At 45.0% G+C, this 26,552-nt stretch overlaps 1 protein-coding gene across 1 annotated transcript; it reads right to left on the bottom strand.

Moving 5' to 3' along the window:
• Window positions 1-389: 389 nt before the first annotated feature.
• FSCN2 (fascin actin-bundling protein 2, retinal) lies at window positions 390-25,297 on the bottom strand. The gene is made up of 5 exons (XM_063123188.1): window positions 24,478-25,297; window positions 6,372-6,528; window positions 2,809-2,930; window positions 1,506-1,673; window positions 390-595 (listed from the first exon to the last, which is right to left on the bottom strand). The coding sequence occupies exons 1-5, from the start codon at window positions 25,295-25,297 to the stop codon at window positions 390-392; spliced, it is 1,473 nt and encodes a 490-aa protein (XP_062979258.1).
• Window positions 25,298-26,552: the final 1,255 nt, after the last annotated feature.

Genomic DNA, 26,552 nt, shown 5'->3' on the forward strand with positions numbered 1-26,552 from the left:
ATAGAAGCAAGAGGTCTTGTAACACATGATAGTTCTGGAGAGAGAGAGAGAGAGAGTGGAGATGGTCATAAGCTTATTATGCTGGCTCTGACATGGGGCCTCTATCACTTTAATCCTGACTGATACATCATAGTTTCTGCCTCCTGGATGTTTGATGAGGGCGCTGCTTCTAAATTTAGACTGATAAGACTACAGAGGATAGCGCAAGAGGTTCCTCCACCCATCTCAGCAAGGTCTTTTCCCATGGATGGTGTAGGAGTATTATAATGCCACTGGAGTCCAGGTAAGAGCACCATGCATCTCCTCCTATCCCACCTCTGTGTCCACCCTGCGCAGCCTTGGCCACCGTGGTAGGCCCTAGAGCATCTATGGTTCTACGTGGCAGGGTGTCAGTACTCCCAGAGTGTGGCGCGGAGCAGGAGGTCGGCATCAGCGCGCAGGGTCCCTGCTTGGTCGCCTCGAAGGTATTTGCCATTCTTCCCTTTAATGGCCACGCGGCTGCACTCGCAGAACTCGAGGAAGAAATCCTCGGACATCTCGCCATCGCTGCAGACGGTGCCGTTGCTGGCCACGTACCAGAACTTGCCCCCGAGGCCTAGGAGCACGGAAGACACAGGAGTCACTGGGATGTATATAAACTAGCATGGCAGAATCATGCTGCAAACCTTGCCACAGGGGAACTGTCTCCACATGGCTGCATGTGGATTAGGCCTCGGAGGAAGCAAAGTTCACACGCAGAGGCCCAAACTAGAAGTGACGGTGGCAGGCCCCTTGTTGAAATGAATTATAAGGTGGGAGGATGTCAGGTACAAAAGGGGTGAGAGGAGCTGAACCATCCCTGCTTCTGTGGCTTGTCTCCTTGCCATCTGCTGTTCCTGGCACTTCAAGTATCAGAGCCCAACGAAGGGTACAATGAACCTGGGGGGACAGACTGTAGCGGGGAGAGTTCAGCTCCCTTCATGCGTATGCCTCTATCAAACAGACACTCCTTCTGCTTTATATGTGATTAGGACAGACTTGGGCTTAAATAAATGAGAATGTCACCACAACATCTAGTTTAACCCAGAGTTGGCGGAGGGTCCAGAACAGCCTTCCCCAACCTGGTGCCCCCCAGATGTGTTGGACTACAACTCTCAGCATCCGCAGCCAGCAGAGCTGGTGCAGAAGAAGCTGAATCAGACTATGGGGAACAGGAAGCTCCAGTACATTGTGTGTGAAAGAGAAGTTGGCCTTTAGTGTGAAAATTGCCAGGGACTTTGCATTTGGGTGGGGAGAATGCAAGTATTCTGATAGTTTGGGGTGTCTACTGCTGTGCTGAACAACAGGATGGAACATCTGGGCTCCAGAGACGTATGGAAGGATGGTGTGCCTGTGTTTGCATCTGGAAAGCAAATGTGCATATAGCATCCCTCCAATGTATGGTCCAAAATTAAATTTCACTATAAAGAAAATGAGCAAACTCCCCTCCCTGAGCCCCCCACATCTCCCTGTGTGCAGCCAACTACCTTTGATCTGGTAAGCGCCATTATTGAAGACAATATGGAAGACGTCGTAGATGGAGCGATTGGCATCCAACAAGTTGGAGTTGCGATGGTAGCACACGAAGCCATGCGACCCACGAAGCACCAGGATGGGTCGGTTGATCAGCTTGAGAATAAACTCCTCATCCTCCCCTGTAGTCAGATAACTGCAGGTCAGTGAGTTCTGAGGCTAATGGGACTGTGGAGAGCTAGGAATCCAAAATGGGCATCGGTGAATACATTTGACCCCGGCCTCAGCCGGAATGAGTGCAGGGATTGCTCTCCTAGCTGCATACGGACTTCCAAGAACCTGCACTTGCAGTTCTGCGGCTGATGTGTTTGCTTTTTGGTGAGAGATTTATAAGTAGGATCAGGCTGGGCTCAATTCCTCCTTCCAGGCAGGGCTCTAAGGTTATGGGTGGCCTCAATGCCTGTTCCAGGTTTTTGAAGGTCCTTGCGCAAGATACCCTCATTGGGCCTCCTTCAATCAGTGAGTCTGGCTTCTCACCACCATTGTCACCAGTTATTATTGCTCCTCTTCCTTCTCATCATTGCTGCCATTTGCTTGCTTGAGAGGGAGAGAGCTTGTGATCAAGTAGGCAGTGGCACCCCCTCCTCTCCTCACCACCGCTAGCACCGTTGCGTGGGCTAGAGCAAGAGTCAGGTAAACAAGCAGGTTGCAATGATCAAAAGGAGGAACAACTCCAGGGGTCCCAATCCGGCCCTCTGGGGTTCCCCAAATGACCACACCCCTTTCCCCCCCAACCACCAATTATTTCCTGGCTTGTCTGCACTCACCCCCCCCTTCTAAAAGGTTGAAATGCTTCTAAGGATTAGTTGCTGGCAGTAAGAGCTTTAAGCTGCAATAGGCTGGTATTTTGGCTCCGCCCCTTTTACCCTCCACAGGGATGCAGCCCCTGAGAGCTTCTCAATAGAAGCTGGCCCTGGGGCTGAAAAAGGTTCAACACCCTGGATCTAGGCACTCTCTTGAAGCCCAGCAAGTGTGGCTTGGGCTTTCCTAACACTTTAAGCCACCATTTTCAATAAGACAGCTGGTACCTGTGGCCCTCCAGATACTGTTGGACTACAACTCCCATCAGCCCAAGCCAGCATGGCCACTGGTCAGGGTTGAAGGGATTTGTAGGGCAGCAATACTTGGAGAGGCACAGGTTCCTCATCCCTTGCTTTAGAACAACACACAGGCCATGCTTCTTGGTCTATCTGGCAGAAGCCTCTGGAATTTAGGGAACAGGAAGACTCATCCCCAGGATCCAGTGGTAAGACTCACCCACGGTGTCACTGACAGCTGCCAGTTGCCCATTCTTCTTGGTGCAGATATATTTGCCGTTGCCAGCTTTGAGGGCAACACGGCGACCACGCCACTCAATATCAAACATGGTGCTGGCAGATCTGGGAGAGCCAAGGCGGGGTGGGGTGGGGTGGGGGAGATAGAGGACATTGGTCAATGGGAGAACCAGCAAGGGGAAAGTGTTTGTTTTCTCCCGAAGTTTCTGCTCTTTCTTCCCTGTTAGATATGTCATACGTTGGCTGCAACCCTACACCCACACAAACACAGGAGTAAATCTAGTCGAAATCAATGGGATTTATCTTCAGTATCTGAGGCAGTAAGCCTATATGGGCCATTTGCTAGGGAACATGGGTGGAAGGGTGCAGTTGCACCATGTCCTGCTTGTTCATCCCTGGCCGATGGCTGGTTGGCCACTGTGTGAACAGTGTGCTGGACTAGATGGGCCCTCGGTCTGATCCAGCAGGGCTCTTCTTATGTTCTTACTTCTGCATAAACTTGCACAGGATTGCACTCCGAGCACGGTGGTATCTACAAAACCGCCACATTCTGTTGCAACCTATTCATCCTCATTTCTGTTATTCCAGATTCTTTCATATCAAGGTCAGGGGATATCACTGAGTCTCATCTCAAGGAGACTCAGCAAAGCGCACTCAGCCCCCCTTCCTTTTTAGCAACAGATTAAGTGTGCTGAACGCATTTGGATAAAACAATTTTTCAGTGGTAGCTACAAAGATGATCCAAGGGTTAACTACACTCTGTTAAATAAATTCCTGTTGCTTTATTCTAATCTGCATTCGTCCAGCTTTAACCTCCAGTTCATATGGGTTTTTTTTTCTGGATTAGAGAGTCCTTAAGTGCTCCCAGACTTCCTGTAAAAAAGGGGGAAAAATCAACCCTTGCTGCATATTAAAGGCAGAGCGAGGGCACAATTAGAGGAGATGGCAGGAGATCTGTGATTGGCTCACCGATTTTAAAAAAACAACCCCCCTGCTATGCAGGGTGGGTGGGGTGGAGGATTGAATCAGATTGGAGTCAGGACACTGGGGGAGTGGAGGCTTAACCCTTTCTCCCCATGTTGTCTCCTCTGATCTAAATTGTCTCCTTGCCCTGCAGGGGGAAAACTGATACCAACATGGATTCCTGTATGTTTCCTCCACAAGACAAAACAGCACTTTCCATGGTGGGTTTCCCTGCACTGCAGCCCCAGTCTAATTCATCCCTGTCCCACAGTTGCTTTCAATGTCTAAAAGTCCTGCAAGAGACTCAGTCTTGGCTCTTCCACTGTCTCAAGTAGTTCGGCTCTAAGATGCCTGTGACATGTTCTTCCAACTGCATTGGTAGCATGCCTGTCTTAGCAGCTCCCATGCAGCTGAAAGTACATTTAACATGAAAGGGGGTGAATTACACACGTCTGTTCCACGGAATTAGATTCTGTGAAAAAGATCCACATGATTGGCCCTGTTTGGCTCATTTTAACATTCCACCAGCTGCCCAGGTGTCCCTCACACAGATGCAGGGATTGTGGTTATATTGTGATTTTATACGCTTCTCTATATTTTATGCTTACGGTTTTAACTTTTGTGAACCACCAATCGGCTCTTGGGTGATACAGAAATGAAATAAATACATAAATAAATAAATAAATAAATAAAATGAATGTTTCTCACAAGAACAAATATTAAATAACACGGAAACCATCTGTAGGTCCAGTCACAGATCTTTCACATCACACCCATTTCAGCTTTGAGTGTGTGACTTTAAGGGCATTAAATAATTTGTGCAGGCCCCTTTTAAACCTTCCCTACTTTCATTTGTATCTCAAAATTGCTGAAACAGAAGACCTCAGAAGTAAGCATAGGTTGCAGAACACTTCTTTCTAGTTTTCTTTTTTAGACATTAAAAAAATGCTTCTGAGCAACCACACTATTAAAAGTTAGTTCTATACGTGTTTACTCAGAAGTAAGTGTCTGTCTGTTCAATGGGGTTTACTCAAAGGGAAGCATGCCCTGGATTTTAGAATGACTTGGATGTAAATGTAAATCATTGGGATTTACTCTTGAATAAGGGAACCAGCAGATCTCTGTTTTATGAACTGGAGATGCACAGCTTTGCATGATCAAAGTAAAGGAAAATAGATCCTCCACAAATGCAAACAGGTGGACTTTCGCATTGGTGGACTATCAGGGAAACAATTTAAGGGGGTGTGGGGGGGAATTAAAAAATTCTTTAAAAATCAAGGGATGAACCAATTTGATTAACACGGCATGCTTAAAGCTCTACTTAAGAGCTCACAAGGTCCAAAGTTTCATATTTTTATCTTTAAAAATGAGGGAGCTGCAGGCAAGGAGGGTGGGGTTGGAGCAGTAAAAAGTCCATTCATTCGAACGTTCAACACAGAGTGCTAGCGGAGAACTGCCCCACTCTCCCCTTTTGTCATCAAGACTCCATTCAAAGCACAACAAAGGAAAAAGTAAGAGGACAGCACTACATGGAGGCTTCAAGGTGCATTAAATGCGCTTGGGGAAAATAGTCCAGACTTCCCCTGTTCTAAGAAAAGATGGAAAAGCTTGGGGAAGAGGCTGGGTGTCTGCAGGACAGGCATGGTGTTATGTGAGTACCGTGCTGCAAAACCACACACCAGGCATGGCGAGAGTGCATTAAATCGCTGGTGTGATGGAGCCCTCATACAGAGGTCCCAGATTCTTGTACCTATGTGAAAATTCTTGTACGTCTTGCAACACTGTGCTCAAACCACACTCTCTCTCCCTTTGTAGAGAGACAGTGCTGGACCAGAAGTCTTCAACCTTTTTACTTCATCACACAGTGCATTGTTGAACTATGGAATTCACTGCCACAAGATGTGGCCAACCAACTGTCCATGGAAAACCCCAAAGCAGGACATGAGTGCAACAGCACCTTCCCACTCATGTTCCCAGCAACTGGTGTGCAGAAGCATACTGCCCCTGACAAAAGGAGGTACTTCCTCACACCATGCACGGTTAAACTGTGGAATTTGCCGCCATAAGACATGGCTAACCAGCTGCCCACAGAAAACCCACAAGCCACAATTTAGATGTTGTAAAAGGGGATTAGACCAATTCATGGTGGATAAGACTATTAATGGCCACTAGTCCTGATGGCTATATGCTTCCTCCGGTATTAGGGCCAGCATGCCTCTGTTTACTAGTTGCTGGGGATCACAGGTGGGAGGGTGCCGTGGCACTCATGTCCTCTTTGTGGGCTTCCCATGGACAGCTGGTTGGCCACTGTGTGAAATGGATTGGATGGACACTTGGTCTGATCCAGCAGGACTCTTCTTACGTTTTCATGCCTCGCAATACCAGTCACTTGGGAACAACAGCAGGAGGGGGCTATTGGCCTCATGTCCTACTTATGGGGCTTCCCATAGGCACTCACGCTAAGTCTTGTGGCTGTTTCTTCCTTACCTGGTTTCTCCTTTCACCATGATCCCTAACAAAAACTGTAGTGTGACTTCTGAAGTCTTGAATAGTTAAGTGAAACAAGGACACAGTCCAACTCACACTTCAGTGGCCATAGCTTGAATCCCCCCATGTGATACCAGGGTCCAGTAGTTGCCCGTGTTGGAGTGGAAGATGCACTTCTTGGTCTCTTTGTCAATCTGCATCTGGAAGGTCTCATGGTGTGTCTCTTCATCCTGATTGGCTGAGACATTGACACCTAGAAGGAAGGACATCCTTTTCATATCATTTAAATTCACCACACTCCCTGCTTGATCACTGTTAAGGCCTCTGATGTCAAGACCTGCAAGGAGGGTTCAAGTAGAGACACTTCAGCCACGGTGGTGGAGGAGATAGACAACATGTAAATAATTACTGGGGGAGAAATAAATGCTAAACATATTTTATTAATAGCCGCCCCCCCCAAAAAAAACACCAATAATGTGGTCAGTAATAATTAACAGTAAATCCAGAGACTATAGGCAACAGAAAAATCTCTCCTCCTATATTTTCCTTCTCTTTCTCACCCTGAGGGACAAATTAAAATGTGATACTATTCACACAACTAACAACTGCGTGAAGTATTCATTGTAAAGAGTAAATAGCAGCTTTGAGCCATCTCTGAACTGGTTGAGGACACAACGGGGCAAGGATTAGAGACCCTCTACCTTCCACCAGGGTCCCAATTTGGTTTGGGGCACTGTGCTTGCCATTCAAGCAACTGCTAATTGTGTGTACGGTTTCATGTTTAGTTTGGCCCTCACTAACCAGTCTTCGCTAACTGTTCCTCGCTAATATTCCAGAAGGTCTAGGGCAATGCATAGGTAATCCAGACTTATCTCATTATTATTATTATTATTATTATTATTATTATTATTATTATTATTTATTTATTTATATAGCACCATCAATGTACATGGTGCTGTACAGAGTAAAACAGTAAATAGCAAGACCCTGCCGCATAGGCTTACAATCTAATAAAATCATAGTAAAACAATAAAGAGGGGAAGAGAATGCAAACAGGCACAGGGTAGGGTAAGCAGGCACAGGGTAGGGTAAAACTAACAGTATAAGGTCCGCACAACATCAAGTTTTAAAAGCTTTAGGAAAAAGAAAAGTTTTTAGTTGAGCTTTAAAAGCTGCGATTGAACTTGTAGTTCTCAAATGTTCTGGAAGAGCGTTCCAGGTGTAAGGGGCAGCAGAAGAAAATGGACGAAGCCGAGCAAGGGAAGTAGAGGCCCTTGGGCAGGCGAGAAACATGGCATCAGAGGAGCGAAGAGCACGAGCGGGGCAATAGTGTGAGATGAGAGAGGAGAGATAGGAAGGAGCTAGACTGTGAAAAGCTTTGAAGGTTAACAGGAGAAGTTTATATTGGATTCTGAAGTGAATTGGAAGCCAATGAAGAGATTTCAGAAGTGGAGTAACATGGTCAGAGCGGCGAGCCAGGAAGATAATCTTAGCAGCAGAGTGGTGAACAGAAACCAACTGATGTGAGAAGAAGGAAGGCCAGAGAGAAGAAGGTTGCAGTAGTCCAACCGAGAAATAACCAGTGCATGAACAAGCGTCTTGGCAGAAGAGACAGACAAAAATGACAAAAATGATCGAATCCTGGCACCTTCACAAAAACCCTGTGATGTAAATCACTTTCATTTCCATGTGATAGATAGGAACTGGTGCTTGGACATAGTGATTTGCTCTAAGCCACCCAGTAGAGTAGTCCATGACAGAAGCTAGCCTTTGACCCAGGTTGAAATATACCAGCCTCCCCAGCCTGGTGCACTCCAGATGTTTGGGACTGCAGCTCCCAGCATTCCTGGCCATTGCTCAAGTTGGCTGGGGCTGATAGGAGTTGAAGTTCAAAACATATGGTGGGTACCAGGTTGAGGAAGGATGCTATTTCGTCGATTCTAAGACACACTTTTTTCCCCATATAAACATCTCTAAAAATGGGGTGCGTCTTAGAATTGCGGGTGTGTCTTAGGGTTTTGTTTTGTTTTCGGTTGGTGGTACTGAAATCAATGGCGTCTTAGAATCGAAGAAATACAGTATATACTAATAGTGACCTTGTTCTTATGAATCCTTATGAAGCCAAAATGGCCACCATTCAAGCACAAGGGTGAGGTATTAGCAGGCTTGGGGGAAACCTGAGGTTTACAGAAGTGCAAAACACATGTATGGTGAAGGGGGGGGGGGAACCAAACCCATCTCAATAAGGACTGAGTAAAACAGAAAACCTGGCAGGAGGGGTTATCCTGGAAAAGGTCCTGTGTGGTGCTGAAACCCTGAACAGGAGCACTCCAAAATGATGACATTTTGAGCTTTTCTACACAAGGGTGTAAATCTGCTTTATCAAATTCCTTTTGTTGCAGAATTGAGATCCAAGCTCAACCCAAAGAGCTTTCCGTTTCCTGCTACATAATCTCTAGGTGGCACTGTGCTATAGTGGATTAGTCCAATTACAGTAGTAGGAAAATAACTTTTCTTTCCCTTTCAGAAATAATACTCCATCTATTATTATTATTATTATTATTATTATTATTATTATTATTATTATTATTATTATTTTCCTGCCTTTTCCTAATACTGGGATTCAAGGTGGCTTTACAAATTAAAACATGTACAGTTAAAACATATAAAACATATAAATATACACAAGTTAAAATATAATTAAACATATTGCAATATTAAAACATTTTAAAACATTTAAAATACAACAATTTTTTAAAAATCCAATGCATAAATATTCATTGTAGAGTTCCAGACTATTCCCCGAAGGCCTGCTGGAACAAAACGAAACAAAAAAATGTTTTGCCAGCCTCTGGAAACATAGCAAGGAGTGAGCCAGTCTAGCTTCCCTGGGAAGGGAGTTCCAGAGCCACCGAGAAGGTCCTCTCCTGCGTTCCCACCAGGCGTGCCTGTGATGGTGGTGGGACCAAGAGAAAGGCCTCTCTGGAAGATCTCACTCAGGGCATGGGCAGGCTCTTAAGGGAGAACATGCTGTAACTGCCCCCCACCCAAAAGTGCTTGTTAAAAACAGAAGCGAAACTGGAGAGTCATGACATCATCTAAGGAACCCGTAAACAACCGTGAGTAAGGAATGATGAGTACACTATAAATGCCTTGTAGAACAGTTCTTGTTGCACATCTCACTTGTTCAATCTCATCTGAGCAACACCAAATGAGAGTGAGGGACAAACATTTCAAATGTCCTTCATTTATTTAATTCTCACTTATTTAATCCAGACTTCCCCAACCTGATGCCCTCCAGAAGTTTTAGAATGCAACTTCCAGCATTCCTGACCTTTGGCTGTGCTGGATGAGATAATGGAAGTTGAAGTCATAGAATCATAGAGTTGTGGAGTTGGACCCTCTGCCATGTGCATGAAAACCAGTTAAACCATCCATGAGAGGTGGCTGTCTAGCCTCTTCTTAAAAACTCCAGAGATGGAGAATCCACATCCTCCGTAGGTAGACTGTTCTACTATTGTACAGATCTTACCATCAGGAAGTTTTTTCTTATATTTAATCGAAATCTAGGTAGCTGTAACTTATACCCATTATTTTGGGTCCTAAGTCCAAAATGTCAGGAGGGGACCAAATTGAGTAAGACTGATTTAAGCTGTCCTTCATTACCTTGGTCTCTCATTTACACCACATGCTGCTGAGCTTATGCGTTAGCTTACAGTTGAATCTTACAGCTGCAAGAGATCCTTGTGGTGCCTGCCTGCCACACCAAACCTGAAACTTCCGGGTACCTCAAGCTGCCCTTAAAGGCAGGAGTTAAAGCCTGGCACACAGTATTGCCATGTGGATCATCTGTACCTTCCACACCAACCACATCATTAAGCCTACCTGTAAAAGATGTTATGTGCCTTGTTTAAGTGCCTTGTCTGAGCTAGAGACAGCTGCTGTCCCATATGTGATGTGGTTTCTCCTTACCTGTATATTGCACTCCTCAGTCAGGTGATGCTCAGGTTGGAAGGAGCCATATTATTTGCCTTCTCATATATTTCACGTATCCAACCTCACTGGAGCACTGTACAGAGAAGCCCAGAGGGAGCACTTTCCGCAGTGTTGTGGTAAGATAGGAATTAACTCTAAAGGAGCATTTGAACAAATGCCTCACATATTCACTGAATGCATGAGAACTCTCCCGTAAAGTAAAAGCAAAAATGTTCGGAAACTTCCACATGCATTTCCCACATCATCTGTCATTTCAACCCCATATGCCCACACATTTGTAGCGTCCCATTCTTGATGTGATGAAATGGGTGGCCACATCTGCACAATACCTTGTTTATCAGGTTGTAACTCTACAGTAAGGCTGGCTGGAATGTAAACTCCTAGTCCTTATCCTGCCCAGAACGCAATTTTAGTTGTCTGGGATCAGAGATTCTGTGGCACTTCTTCACAAACAAATGGAGTAATCTGAATCCTACTAGTGAGGAATGCACTTTGCTGCCAGCTTGCCCAGGAGTGTTGTCCTCAAATTTGAGGTCAATTTAAATGTGAATACAGGCAGGCAAGAAGATCATACCTTTTTAGCATTGCACATGCCTGAGATTTCATGTACATCAGGCCCTCGGCCACAACACTTGCAATGTTAGCAGGGTAGCCTCTTCCATGGCTGTGCCTCAGCTTTTGAGCTCCCATCTAAGGGACACCTCTCTTGCCTCCTATGTAATGGCCTTGAATAAGCTGGTAAAACCCTCCCTTTTTAGGAAGGTGGTTGGGTGGTAAACCGCCCAACCACCTTTAATAGAATTGGCTTTAATTGTCCCTGAATTTTTAAATATATTTTCTTGCTACTATATTCTTTTTATATTGTATTTTGTATTTGAGGTTTTAGATTATTGGTTGTTTTATCATGTTCCTCATGGTTTTAATTTTTGTGAACCACCCAGAGAGCTTTGGCTATTGGGCGGTATAAAAATGTAATAAATAAATTCTTGCTCCTGTTTTAGTGTTAAATTATAAGGAATGTTTAAAATGGTTAATTTATAAATTTATCATCATTAGCCACCTTGAGCTCTTCATGATCATGATAGATAGATAGATAGATAGATAGATAGATAGATAGATAGATAGATAGATAAATCTGTACCCACCAGTAGGGTGACCATATGAAAAGGAGCACAGGGCTCCTGTATCTTTAACAGTTGTATTGAAAAGGGAATTTCTGCAGGTGTCATTTCTATATATGGAAAACCTGGTGAAATTCCCTCTTTAGCACACCAGTTAAAGCTGCAGGTGCCCTGCCCTCTTTTAAATCTGGTCTCTCTAGTATAGCTCCTGTACTTTAACTGTTGTGATGAAGAGGGAATTTCACCAGGTGCTGCATGCGGACAAATGACACCTGCTGAAATTCCCTTTTCTATGCAACTGTTAAAGATACAGTAGCCCTGTCCTCCTTTTCATATGGTCACTCTACCAACCAGGGCTAGGAATACCACCCTAGCATGCTAAAAGTGCATGTACAGTTAGGGCCAAAATAATTTAAATGGGGAAGAGAAGTCCTCTTGCCTCAGGCTGAAATTTCTGGACACAGAACATCCACACAACTCAGACCTGCCATGAACGGCTCTTCTCTCAGGGGAGCTCACAAAGCTAGGCAGATATTTATACTTTCTCCTTACTGTCTTGGGAATGTTATGTCGGGGAAGGAGAGGCGCTATTAATCTTAATTGCATCCTTGCCTTTGAACGTGAACACACGGACACGCATTGGGAATCAAATCAGACTAGTTTGTTTGAGCAAGGGTGTCACTACACTGTGTGTGGACAACTTGTGGCTCTCCAGATGTTTTGGCCTACAACTTTTGTTCTTTCTCACCATTGGCTATGCTGGCTATGGCTGATGGGAGTTGTAGGCCAAAACGTCTGAGGGCCCCAAGGGTAGAACCCAACTGAAATTCTACTTATAGTAGACCGATTGAAATGAATGGGATTAAGAGTCATGGCTAACATAAATCTCATTCATTTCAATGAGTCTATTCTAAAAAGGACTTTAACTGGATTCTACCCCAAATTGCCCAGCCCTGGTCTACACAGTAGACTCCTTAACAGCCAGTGGTGTTTACATTTGTTTAAACATTAATGCCACAAGGAATCTGCTGCCTGAAGCAACTGCTTCACACTGTTCATGGTGAGGTTGGCCATGTTTGTTTGAAGGGATTGATTTTCCAGTAGATTCCACAGCCAATGCTTAATAGGCAAGCTAAATGTTTCCAGCTTGCCTGAGTCCATTGTCTAGTGACACTTTCACACAAACTAGTTCTATTGGATTCCTAGTACATGTTGCCGGGGGGGGGGGGGGGAACACTCATTGTGAGAGTGGTGGAGTCGTATGAATTCACACAGCTGTCAATGAAGCATTTGCCGTTTACAAGAGAGCTGGATAATCCTTCAAACTGAAAGGGCTGGGACCTTGCCTGTTATCCCCCTGAAATGATGGCCACATCACAATGCTCAACACCCAGACTTAACTCCTGCAGCACTGATCCATGGGCATCCCCTTCCCTTACTGCTGTGTTACAAGCAAATCCTCAAACAATCACTTTAATTGGCCTCATTAACCTGATTACTGTTGTTTCCATCTGGCTGACACACAGGCTCCCTATTAATAACTTGCCAGCCCACGTCCCCAGCTCTTAAGTGGCTTGGAACAGGCAAAGAAGTACTGTGAGCCGCTGTGCTGGCCATTACTCATTGCCAACAAAGGAAAGGCGCTTGCCAATGTATTGATATCTCTGGGATGCAGCAATCCCAGTCGGTATGACCCGGACCTCGCAGAAAAGTAGAGAAAGGTTGTGGCTAGGATTAATATCTGTTGGCCCACAAGGACCAAAATGGTGCTAGGAGAAGAGACCGGCTTCTTAGCCTGTTCAAGCGTTTTCCTCTTGACTGCAGGGACAAGCACTGCTAGGTTTCATCAGCATAAGATAAGCTATGACTGAACTTAAAAAGTGGAATAACCATACTGAAAGAGATAAAGTGGTTGTTTGAGGCTGAGTGACATTGGTACAGTTGGCAGAGTAAGACTGGGGAGAATAATGGTGCAGACGGCTGGGATTAAAGGGATACAGAGGGAATCATTTAGGAACTGAGAAGTCAACCCACTGTTTCCTTTAGGCAGTTTCAAATCATCCAAGTTCAAGTGCAGACAAAATTCCCTCCCTGTGGTGGGCAGAGTACCGACTTCCACTACCCATCCTCTGCAAGATGTTTAGTGGGCTTCCACAGTGGTTCCATGTCATGTGAAGGGAACCCTGTAGTCCTGCCTGTTTCGCTGGGGGGGGGGGGGGGGGGCGGGGGATGGCAGTGACCATAATCCGCCAGCAAGAGCGGCTGCCACTTCCGGAAACACTCTTGCTGCCATGGACATTTTCTATGGTCGGTGGCCATATTTTTCTATTTACCCAACAGAGTGGCTGTTGGGTAAATAGTCAGTGCATGGAGGATGATGGTCTGCGCAAGTAAACCGCGTAGAGGTAAGTGATTTAACCATGGAAGGGGGTGGGTAGCAGGGCCATGGTGCAATTCTGCAATCGTGTGGCAGACCCACTTGTCATAGTTCCATTACTACTCTCCCTCCGTGATTCCCCTGCCCACCTGCCGTAAATACGCATCTGAACGGGCCCATTTTTTCAAGTTTCTTTGTAATTCTGTTATTCTACTCATATGGAAAAGTATGTTTCAATAAACAGACACATACACAAACCAGTAGCTCTGAATGAGAGCTTCATGCTGCAGTGGCACACCAAGGAAGCACACTGCTATAGGGTGACCATATGGAAAGGAGGACTAGGCTTCTATATCTTTAACAGTTGTATAGAAAAGGGAATTTCAGCAGGTGCCATTTGTATGCATGCAGCACCTGGTGAAATTCCCTCTTCATCACCACAGTTAAAGCTGCAGGAGCCCTTCCTTCTTTTGTTTCTGGTCACTCTAGTATGGCTCCTGAAGCATAATTGTTGTGATGAAGAGGGAATTTCACCAGGTGCTGCATGCATAAAAATGGCACCTGCTGAATTTCCCTTTTCTATACAACTGTTAAAGACACAGGAGTCCTGACCTCCGTTCCATATGGTCACCTCCACACTGCCACCATTTTTTTTTAAAAAAAATCACAAAATGGCAGTGTGTGAGTTGCATCACTCATCACCAATGATGTCACTGGCCCATTCAACAGTTGCCTATCAGAAGATCCCTGCTGCATGTTTCTCACTGTAGCCAGCCAGATGGTTCAAGGAAGTCCACAAGCACACACCATGAAGGAAACGATCTGTCCTCCACACCCACCCATATTTCCCCCCACACCAGCAATTGGTACTCAGAGACATAGCAACTCTAAACATGGAAGTTCCATTTTGGTAGCCCTATTCCCTTTCTTTCCAATGTTCAAGCTGTGTCTGCTGTTGCCTAGGTAGACAAAACAGCAACACCCACTCTCAAGTGGGAGGTTCCTGCAGGCTTGGAGGAACCTCAAGGTTTGCAGATGTACAAAAAGTCTTTAGAAAAATATCCTAAGTGGGAGGTGGAGGAACCACCAAACAGCCCGGTGAGTTCAAGCATACTTGGTGCTTAAAGAATGCTGCCTGTCTGACTCTTTTTAGGAAAAAACAAAATCAGGTGGGAGAGGAAATAGAATGGAGTATCTTGGACAAGGGTGCTGAAGAACACTCCACACTGCAACATTTTGTTGCAGGACTGATTCATCATAGCTAATAGCCACTTTTAGACCAGCCTTTGTTGAATTTGTCTAATCCCTTTTTAAAGATTAACGCAAAGTGCTAAAGAGCACATAACTGAGATAGTACAATCACTAGACTCTAATGTTTATGCACAAGTGTAACCTACAGGAAATAAGAGCCAAATAAGTATATGGCATATGGAATATATGGCGTAAATGTATGCATTAATGAGCATAAACATTAAAGCATAGTTTAACCAGATCCGTTGTATGCTCTTTAGCACTTTTCGGTTGTCTTTATTTGTAACCGTGCCTTCCTTTTGTGTTAATCCCTTTTTAAAGCCATCACCATGTGGCAGTATATGTGGCTTTGGATGCTGATACAAATGGATGACATATACAGCATCCAAGTTTAGCAAGGCACATGCACTGCTAACTACCGGAAGAATCTCCCTTTCCCAGAAATCCATTATCCCCACAGCTGCTATCTTGAAGGAAGATAGCAGAATCCTATGAACGGCGGGCGAGGAGGGAGGTGGGTGGCGGCGCTGGCAAGGACGCGTCTTCCTCGTCTCTTTTACAGGCAAGCTACACGATCGTTTTCGGGGTGCACTGGGGGCGGATGGAAGCGCTTTCAGTACGACGTGTGGAAGAGCCGTGCTCTTTAAGTTAACTGTAAATGTATTGTTTGGGAAGGCCCACTGATACAATAATATACAAACAGAATTTATTTATTTATTTATTTTAGAATATTTATATACTGTTTCCCATTTTAAAAATCCCAAAAGGTTTACAATATAAATGATAAAACAATATAGTGTTATAAAAGTGCAAGAACATTTAGACAAGATAATGGCTGAGAAAAGCCAGGGTGAGCAAGTAAGTCTCTAAGAATTGTTGAAAATGTGCACATAAAATATATGAAAATCTATAATGTGCAAATAAACCTTTGGAAGAGGGACACACAGTCAGGTACAGCTGTATTCACACATTTATTTAGCGCTTTAAATACTTAAAATTTCTTTACATTGTTTTAGTCATCCTTTACAACAACTTTGTAAAGTAGGCCACTATTATCTCCATGTTGCAGCTGGGGAACTAAGGCTTAATGAGAGTGACTTGCCAAAGGACATTTAGCCAGTGAGGCAAGATTTAAACAAATGATTTCTTTTCTAACAGCTTGAATCCAAAGCTATGTCACCACCACTCCTGCTGCCCCTGCCCTCCAATCCGTAACAGTAGTAAAGAACCTTATTAATTTCTAAGGATGGATAAATGTGTGAAGCCTATTTTACAGATTGATCTGCACCTCCTTGAGTGACAAAAGAAAAGGGCCCTCTCTCACCCTCACAAGTCTTAGATTTCCACCTCAGAGTTGGATTTGTGCATGGTTGTTGGATGGAAAGGACCTGCGTTCAGAAAAAAAAACATCCTTCCGCCCACCCCGGAAAGAGGGCTGTGTGACGCCACTACCTCATACACCAGGCTTTGACGCGCACACCTTCCTCAGTCTAAGCACTACCACTTAAATACCTAAGGAAGGGGTAAAAAGAAACCCATAACCTTTCCCTTATAGCAGAGGGAAATGGTAAGGAGGTTTGGACAAGGCTCTTCTGTGAATATAGCGGGCTGAAGGTTTAATGTAATGTGTTTATTTATGAACCAATAGAGCAGGAGACAACAGCTAAGCTGACATGTGGTTTTATGGTAGCATAATAAAGAAAATGTATAAGTATGATAAATAAAATAAAAAATAATAATAAAGAAAGAAAATGTTTATTGTTGTTTACAGTTCTTAGTTCCTTCAAATTCTATTCAAATCCTGCCTGTTCTTAAGAATTCTAGTAATAATTCCGATAATAACAATCCTTAGTCCCTAGGAACATATTTCCACTCACTCCTCCCACAACTCCTGACAAGAACACTTACAGCTAAACCCATCTACCCTCCAAACCCAATCACCAACCACATACACCTCAGACCACTCAGCTCCCCCATAAATATACTTTCGTATTTGTGTTTTTAACCTGTTGGCTGTTTTATTATGGTTTTAATTTTTGTGAACCACCCAGAGAGCTTCGGCTATTGGGCGATATAAAAATGTAATAAATAAATAAATAAATAAATAATACCCCTCCCCCCCTTTCCACAGCATCACCAGCCGCACCCACTCAGTCTAACATCCCGTACTCTCTCTAGACATACTCATGCAGACATACCTAAGGGAATAGAAATGTGGGTAACGTCACAGGCTGTGTATTGGAGTACAGCCCCCATAATCCCCAGCTAAGAGGACTAATGGCCCTGCTGGCTGGGGGTGATAGAGATTGTAGTCCAAACCATCTGGAGGGTTCCAGGCTGGGGAAGGCTGCTCAGCATCGCCAAATCCCAGGATTTAGCACTGCCAATGTTAGATTTCCCCCCCGGACAGATTTACTAGTAACCCCTATGGCTTTCTTGTCTTCCCTGCAGCACTTCGTAGGCCTAATCTCGATAATCCTTATGACAACCTGCAAAACAGGCTGGTAGTGTAGCTCTCATCCCCAGATAACGAGGGAGTAGGGTAGAAGCTGAGAGGAGAGTGACTTGCCTGAGGCCATCCAGTGAGTTTATGAAAGATGCGCTGAAAATTGAACTGGGAATTTCCCAGCCCATGATCTTGACCACCCCACTACATCAGCTTCCTTACATTATGCAGGTACTGCTGATGTGGAAGGCACTGGCCTCAGTTCCCTTCTCTGCCTGTGTCATGCTAGAAAATGGAAAATGCGAGTTAATCCTGAGGGGCAAATTTCAGTACCTGCCTTTGGATGGGGACCTCATTACATGCCGGTCCTCGGGACTTTTTCTGCCCTTCTCTCCCAGAAATTGGGACGGAATGGGTTAGTCTAGTGACGGAGTGGGCTAATGTGGCTTCATAAGCCCTTTGGCTTCCTTACATTATGCAGGCCCCTCTGGGGAGAGAGGCGCCTTGCCTCAGGTTCCTTTGGCAGTGTGGCACATCCTGTTGACACCTGTCTAGAATGGCCTCTTATGCATTGACAGAAAAGAGGAACTGCATGACCCCAAAAGAGGGCACTACACATTTGCATTACATTTGCACCAGCACATTTATATGCATCGGTACAGGTTTAGAAATGCTATCTGTAATTCAAATAGAATACAAGGCATCTCAGTTGACCAGGTTACCTGTGTGCCTGCTCAGCCTGTTGTCCAGGTGCTAATTGTTGATGGGCAACTTTAAGGCCACTGCACTCCTTCCTGATGGTTCTTTGGTGTTAAACTATACTGGAACAGGTCATCCCATCAAAAAGAGGGCACCTTCAAATAGACGACTGTCTTCTGACAGCTCTCCAAAATAGAGCGCTGTCCTCTGTAAATTAGGTCAACTGGCCACCCTACACCTGTCACTTCTTCAGCTCCCATGTGTTTGGTTCCACTAGATGTTTTGGGCCACAACTCCCATAATCCCTGACCACTGACCATGTTAACAGGGGCTGATGGGAGCTATAGTCCAAAACATCTAGCTAGAAGACACCAGCTTGGGGAAGCTTGTATTAATGAATCACAAGGAAAGTATTGTGTGAAAGTGGGGGCAGTTTGGGACACCAGTTTGCTCAGTCCTCATTTCTCCAGAGCAAGCTTTCCCCCTGCAGTGAGGTAGAGGAATCTCCCATTGCATCATCAAATTTGCATATGGTAATTTATTTAAATGCATGCACATTTCAAAATGTTTTATAGGCTGCTGTAGAAGCTAAAGCTTTCTTTCTTTCTTTCTTTCTTTCTTTCTTTCTTTCTTTCTTTCTTTCTTTCTTTCTTTTTAAGCTCCCTAAGAAATGGCAATTTGTGCAAAGCTGATGACTGCTGACAGGTTCAAGAAGCTGGCGTCTTCATCTGCACGTTTGATTCTCAAGATCTCATTGCAATGGGCAGTAGTGGAAATGCATCCGCTGATTGGCATGCCAGCGAAACATATACACCTGGGCTTATGGCGGGTGGTGGTGGAGGTGTGGGCACACATAAGACACTTTACGGATAGTCCTATGCATGTTGTTGACAGAAAAAAAAGTCCTGAAAATCCCAGCATTCCTCAGCCAGCATGCTGGGAGTTGAAGAACTTTTTTCCTGTCTAAACATGCATAGGATTGCACCCTTAATCACTGGCAATAGGGCAAGCAGTTAAGATTTAAGAGAATATCATTATATGCCCCTCCTCCAACTCAGAGACCAAGCAGCCTCCTGCCTGTCAAAGACAGAAAAGGGAGAGATTATGTACTTCAATACTGGCTGCCTTTGAGCTTCACAGCCAAGAAATCTACAAAGTTGCAGGAGTCTCACCACACAATGTAGAATCTAGACTGCAAATTAGGGTGGAAAGGAGGACTGGGCTCCTGCATTTTTAACAGTTGTATAGAAAAGGGAATTTCAGCAGGTGTCATTTGTATTCATGCAGCACCTGGTGAAATGCCCTCTTCATCACAACTGCAGGAACCCTGCCCTCTTTTGTATGTGGTCACTCTAGCTAAAGAGGCTATATTGCCCTGCCTGCATACAAATGACACCTGCTGAAATTCCCTTTTCTATACAACTGTTAAAGATGCAGGAGCCCTGCCCTCCTTTTCAGAGTCTCACCTCCTTGGTGAGACTCTGGTAGGGTGATGGTAGGAGGATGTGCACTTTGTGTACGCTTGCGGCCCTGATGCCTTGTGTTTCAATATTTTCACATGTATTGGACCTCCTAGAACGCTAATCTTTCCCATTCACATTTCAAATTCAGAAAAAGCAACCAGAATAATATGTGTGCACATATATATTCATTTTAATAATAAAAATGCACTTCTTTGGTGTAGTTAGCCAGTGAAAAATGACTTTAAAAAGAAGCATTAAAAAGAATAATGGTTCACATTCTCAGTTCATTTTTCTCTGGGTGAAGGAGTGAAGTTTAAATCAGTCTCATCATTCTTTTTTTCTGTCTGGAGATTTTATATTTTAATTTTTTTCAATTGACTCTTTTTAGGTTTGTTCTCAATGCTAGGGAAACTAAAATATGCACATATTGAAATGAATTAACATATGCAAATAGCAATTGTCCTCTCGCTGTCCCTCTTTCTGTCCAACGAATTGGTAAGTCTGTGGGGAAGCTAAGAAAATATTCACCGAGAGAAAAGGCACAGAATATATTACAGTAATGAAGTCCAGATAAGCACCTATGGGCAGGAATACACCAAAATTTAAATTCAGCCACACTTTAATACAGGCAGTCAAAGGGTTAAATTAAATAATGCACAAAGTGTGTATGTGTGTCCCCATCCGTGTCCCCCCACCCATCTTTTAATGCATATCTACATGTGTGCTTATAATTCTAAACTATGTTGGTGCTTCAGATAAGGCTGCCAGCTTTTTTTCTTTTTCTTTTTGCCTGCTCCTGCGCTGTTCTGACAGCAACCCGACATCAGAAATGAAGCAGATAAGGTGCTTCCAGTCAAAAGGCATGGTGCACAATTCCACTTTTCCTCCTTCATATATTTTTTTTTCTGGTGGCAAAAAAGGCGGAAGAGGAATTGGTGGAAAAACACGGGAGGATTATAAAAGGAAGATGATGTTGTTTGCACCCCTCCTAAAATCCTATTTTTGTTGGAGGCAGGGTGATTACAGGGTAAAAAACTAGAACCACCCATGGATTTCCTCATCAGTTAATCTCCTCGTCACAAAATGTTTCACGTGCTTAATTTCTTCCTGTTTTAAAGGCACAGGATCATGGCCAGTTTTTCTTTTTTTAAAAAAAATGTAGCACCCCTAGGTTCATAGTGTAGAACCTAAATTATGCCAGATTAATATATTTGCAGTAAGGTTTACCAGCTTTCCCCCTTTTTTACAGGCCCTGCCAGGGCTGACCCAAGACATTGTGTTGCCTGAAGGAAAGAACAAGATAGTGTCTCCCCCCACCACCACCACCACCATTGCCCCTGCTTCCATGTGCAGAAGCCCACCAGACTGGTCATTGAATCTTACTTCAACATTGATGACAGGGAAGCATCTCCCACTGAATCTGAGGGCAACAGGCTAGCTTAGGAGGCACAGGGACAGTCTGTGAATGGCACACACACAGCTCAGTCCTCAAACATATTGCCACCTCTCCCTCCCCCCTCTAGCATCTGCCACCTGAGCTGGCTGTCTCACTCTGTTTCATGGTAGGCCCTTGACCCTGCTCCTGTGTCTTTAACTGCAGCCCGACACACAAAGCAGGCAAAGCTTTTCTTGTCATGGAGATACAGTGATGGCAAAAACTTGGGCTTGCTGAAATGCCTGTGCCAGAATTCTGTTAAAGGCACAGGGAACAGGGGGAACATAAAAGATGGCAACCCAACCTGAAATACAGTCAGTGCAATCTTGCTTATCTTTCATAAACAGTGTATGTCGCTGTTACGAAAATGGGTTGGGAGTGGGATTTTTTAGTTATTGTAAGTGTGCTACCAAGTTATGTTTTCTGAGGCTGCAATTCTGTTCGCACTTACCTAGGAGTAAGCCCCATTGAACTGAGTGGACATGTATAGGATTGACCTGCTAAAGGCTGGAATCTTTGCACTCTACATTCATCAAAAGGTTCCCCGTTCCACCACAGCACAGGGAAATTGGGGTGCAGCTAGTTTTCATTCAGAGAAGTGGAAACAAGAGTTAAAGAGAGAGAGAGAGAGAGAGAGAGAGAGAGAGAGAGAGAAACAAACCTCCTCCTGGAAATCATTTCAAAAGGGAAATACTCTTGCAAAAAAGCTGTAAAAATGCTTAAATATGTAAAAAATATGTAAAATATGTAAAAATGTAAAAATGATAAAAGTGTTTTTATCATGAATTGTCTGGGCGCCGATTAAATTGTTTTGTTTGTTTGGGGACTGATGGAAACATGTGCCACTTTAGTAATATGTGAACCGCCCAGAGAGCTTCGGCTATTGGGCGGTATAAAAATGTAATAAATAATATAATATAATATAATATAATATAATATAATATAATATAATATAATATAATATAAGGCTCAGTTCTGGAGCCATATGAGAAAGCTGTATGGTGGTGGGGGGGTTTGTGGGCCTTCTCTAACCCATACAGGCCTTTCTGACATCCACTGGACTTGAGGGGAGCGGGGGGGGGTGTCCTACAATACTTAATGATTGAGGAGTGGAGTCATAGGAACAGGCAACTTAGAGCTGGCAGCTCGAGCAATGAATGTGAAGGGTGGCCAGTCATCTTCCTTTACAGAGGACTGTCCTCTATCTTGAAGGCATTCTCTATTTGAAGAGTTGCCCAGTCCAGATCCAATGTGTAAAGAACCTTCAGAAGGAAGAGCCGGGCCTTAAAGTTGCACCTGGACAGCAGTTTGGGCAAGGGACACAGGACACCTGGTCACAGCCTTCCCCACAATGATAGTTGTACTGTATTTCTATTTAAATTATAATAATCATTCTTTCTAAATTTGCATCTATACATGTTAACTTGTATGTTCTAATTAATGTCAATGAATGCAAATTTAGAAATAATCATGTACAAATTTTATGCGGTGATATTTGTGTGTGTGTGTGTGTTTGGGTGATACATGTGCTCCTTTTTGGTGATTCATACGTGGCCACCCAACACAGCCCCTTCAGAGATGGTGGGCAGATTATATTTAAAGAGGTAGCTGGTCAGGTTCCCTAGTGGCAGGTGGATACCAAACTAGAGACTGCCAGTTCCCCAAATGTTGCCCACCAGCTTGGTCCCTTTTTAAAGAATTGCAAAGAAAGTACGGGGAAACGGATTTGATTAGGCCTGGAGAATTACATTGGCACAAACTGTTGCTTTGCAGTGAAGCAAAAGGGGGACAGAAATGTCTCTTTTCCTGGATACCTCTAGAGGCACGCCACAGGCCAGCGATCAACTGGTCCAGACCCGAGACCCACCTCGGACTCCCAATCTGTAACATGGGACCCACTTTCAAATATTTAAAAGGTTGTCACACAGAGGAGGGCCAGGATCACTATTCAATCACCCCAGAGTGCAGGACACAGGATAACAGGCTCAAGTTACAGGAAGCCAGATTCCAGCTGGACATCAGGAAAAATTTCCTGACTGTTAGAGCAGTATGACAATGGAACCAGTTACCTAGGGAGGTTGTGGGCTCTCCCACACTAGAGGCATTCAAGAGGCAGCTGGACAATTCTGCAATTGCCCAACATGGCAGCAACAGCTTTGCCGCAAGCCTTCTGGACTGATCTCGTGACCCACTTTTGGGTCACGACCCACTAGTTGAAGACCACTGCTATAGGCAACATAGGAAAAGCAAAATATGTGACACTCTACTGGCTGAGAAGAGGAGGATTATCAATTTGTTTTTTTTTCCTATTCCAAAGACAGCAATGAATTGGATGATATGATCCAAGTGCCATTGCCTAACGGCACAGAAGGAAGTTAAATGTAATGAGCTGATCATCTGTCCACATGCCATTGAAATTAATGAGAGTTGCTGGCAAGTCCCCTTACAAATCCCATTCGTTTAAGCAGAGCTCATGCAGAACAACTTCACAACAGATGGGTGGCATCCAAGGGTTTGCTTGCTTGTTTTCCAGTCACGTGCAGCAAAGGAACAGAGACCAGTAGGTGCATGTCTTATCCATGCAGCCATTGTGCAAGCCTTAGTGACATCACAGGAGAGTGAGTGCTATACTCTTCTCTGCCCCTCATCCTTGGAATGTAAGAGATCTGGCTGCTGTCTCTGTTCTTTAATTGGTGAGATTGCCTGGTGAGGTTGTGATGCTCCCAGGCTCAGAACTGATTGTCATGTGGGCTGGAGGCACCTCCACTTTGACCCACAGCCATCGAGGCCACAACAAAACTATGGACCTCCCACCTCCTTTCACACACAGGGCAACCCGGTTCCACACTTGTCCACCACTGCACCTGCTCCCATCTCTTACTCACATGATCTCGTGTTCTCAGATACAACTGGGACAACCGTCCCTGCCCTCTACTACAAACAAGGATCTGTGAATTAGTGGGAACTAATGAGAAGCTACACTGAACACTGACTTTCCCCAATCTGCTGCCCCTCCCCATGTTCTGGACTACAACTCCCATCAGCATTAGCTAGCATAACCAGTAGTCAGGGATAATGGGAGCTGTAATTCAAAATACTGGGAGGGCTTCAGGTTGGGGAAGGGTGTCCTACATCTTATAAAATAAGTTCTATCTGTTCCTTGCTATCTGTACCTCTGTAGAATGCACATGAAGATCAGGCAGTCAATGGCAGACTGGGGTCTCGAAAATAAAAGGCAAAGAAACATCAGGAAACTGATGATGACTATTACCACCATCTCCCCCACCCCCTGCTCTCCTTTCCATTTTACAAGGCAGACAAACAAGTAGATACCTATATTCTAGCTTTCAAGAAAGGAGAGGGGTAGTCCTTGACTATATGTAATTCCATAGAACAGAAAGGTAGTGGATTTACCTTGCCGGATGGAGACGTATCTGCCATTGGAGGCCATGAAAACTACTTGTGGGTGACTCTCTTCCAGATCGAAGAGTTCATCTTTCCCCGGCTTGGAGCTCCTGCCAGATTTTAGAGTGCCGGTAGGTCCCATGGGTGCCAGGTATTTCCCATCACAATCCTTGAAGGCTAGCTTGCCTGCCTTGAATTCCAGGGTGTAGCCCGCACGGGGGTCTGGCTCCTTGACCAGAGTACCATCATTGCGCAGGTAGCGGTTGTCACAGGTTCGCAGGCAATACTTCTTGTTTTGGAAGGTGAGAGTGATGAGTGAATCCACACCCCACGGGATGTTACTGTCAGTGGAGATCTCATCCTCCTGGGCACTGAGGTGTGCATATCTTCTCCTGCTAACGCTCAAGAGGTTCGCTTGGGGGTGGATGGCCAAGTGTACAGCCCAGAGCTCAGCTTCAGTGATGGTTTGGGCAAAGCAGGACAACCTGTCTTCAGAACCACCAAAGAAACGCTTGTAGGGTTCTGACTGGAGGGCCCAGCGCCCGTCCGATTGAGTGACAATGATAAAACGCCCATCACTTCCCGGCTTCTCCGCTTCACATGAGACCTTGCCATCCTTGTCAGCAGATAAGTACCTACCTAGGTGGCTCTTCAAGAAAACCACAGAGCTGTCTCCATCCTGCTCCAGGGTCCATATTTGCTTCCTTTTCAGGCTGGGTGCTGAGGCATTGACCTTGTAGCCAAAGCTCTCTGCCGTTAGATAGCGGTTATCAGAATTGATTAAGCCGAACTGGATCTTCAAGACCTGGTGGATCCCATTTGTTGGCATCTTCTGTCTGGAGAGGAAAGAGCCCGAAAGACTGGGGCAAAAGTCTAGGTTTTCCCCGTCCTTCTTAGGGCACAAAAACGTGTGTGTACATATGCACAGCCTCACAATCGGGCAATCTGGATTAGCGCAAATGCACCTTACACCTCAGCTAAAGCCACCGTGACGTGCGACTGCCCCAGTTCCTGGTCGGTCTCTCCACACCACCAGCTCTTCCTTCATTTAATCTGCATCCCATAAAGCCAATCTCGTTTGGCTGTCTCTTCCCCCCTGCTGGCAGGACTGCTGCCTCCCACAGGGCTCACAGTGACCTCTTCCTCCTCCTCCTCCTCCTCCTCGTCTTCTCCAGCATGACAGGGCGGGGCAGGGGGGGGAGAGAATGCTCAGAAAATGTGCATGCTTAGGCACTGCGGTCTTGCTTAATTAGCACAGCTAGGATTACAAAGCTTTCAATGAGCTGCCAGCCTCCTGTAACCAATAGTGGGGCTTCTGCATAAGCCACAAAGAAAGGGGGCTTGACAGGCTGCACAATGGCCTTTTGATGAGGCCTGTTCTCCAGTATTAGCCTGGCTCGCCATCTCTGCACTGAATCTATGTCTCTCTTGCCTTTGCGGTCGTTCTCCTCTTCTCCTGATGCTCGTGCTTCGTGGATCCCCGGCTCCTTCTTCACATCCCGCTTCTAAGGCGGAAAACTGGCTTGGCAACCCGAGCTGCTACCTTCCCCCGCCGATTCCCCTGGTGGAGGATTTATTCCTCTTTGCACCTGGGTAAAGTTACAGGGCTCTCTGATTCCGTGCGGTAGGGTCACCTCCGAGCCAAATGCCTCCTCCGTCCAGCCTCTAATCTCCTTAACAATTAGCTGGGCATTTCTATTAGTGTAAACCGTTGATCCTCCTTTGGCCCCTTTGCCTCCATCTGTCTTGTAGCCCCAAATCCACGGCTCTATTAAAAGAGATAATTGCAGGGTCCCTTGAAGCCAATGAAATGGCCTGGCCAAGAATCGAACCAGGGCAGGCAGGCAGGCAGGCAGGGAAATGGGAGACAGCCAGGACTGCAGATGGGTAAAGGCATCTTGAAGGAAAGATGATTTATTTCAAAACAAGAACTTGCAACCTGATACAATGGAGGCCCACACCAAACAATCTCTCTCTCTCTCTCTCTCTCTCTCTGGGCAGAAGCATCGTCCTCTCCTGCCATGACTTCACAACAAATATTTTAAAGTTCCATCTCTGGGCACCACATGTAGCCAGAGAAAGGC

Source organism: Elgaria multicarinata, chromosome 3 (genome assembly GCF_023053635.1).
Source record: "Elgaria multicarinata webbii isolate HBS135686 ecotype San Diego chromosome 3, rElgMul1.1.pri, whole genome shotgun sequence".
Lineage (NCBI taxonomy): Eukaryota > Metazoa > Chordata > Lepidosauria > Squamata > Anguidae > Elgaria > Elgaria multicarinata.

Coding starts and splice junctions, on each gene's coding strand:
- FSCN2 (XM_063123188.1), bottom strand. CDS start 25,297: ATGCCAACAAATGGGATCCACCAGGTCTTGAAGATCCAGTTCGGCTTA. Junction 1,674..2,808: donor AGCTGTCAGTGACACCGTGG/GTGAGTCTTACC, acceptor ATCTGACTACAG/GGGAGGATGAGGAGTTTATT. Junction 596..1,505: donor TGGCGCTTACCAGATCAAAG/GTAGTTGGCTGC, acceptor CCGTGCTCCTAG/GCCTCGGGGGCAAGTTCTGG.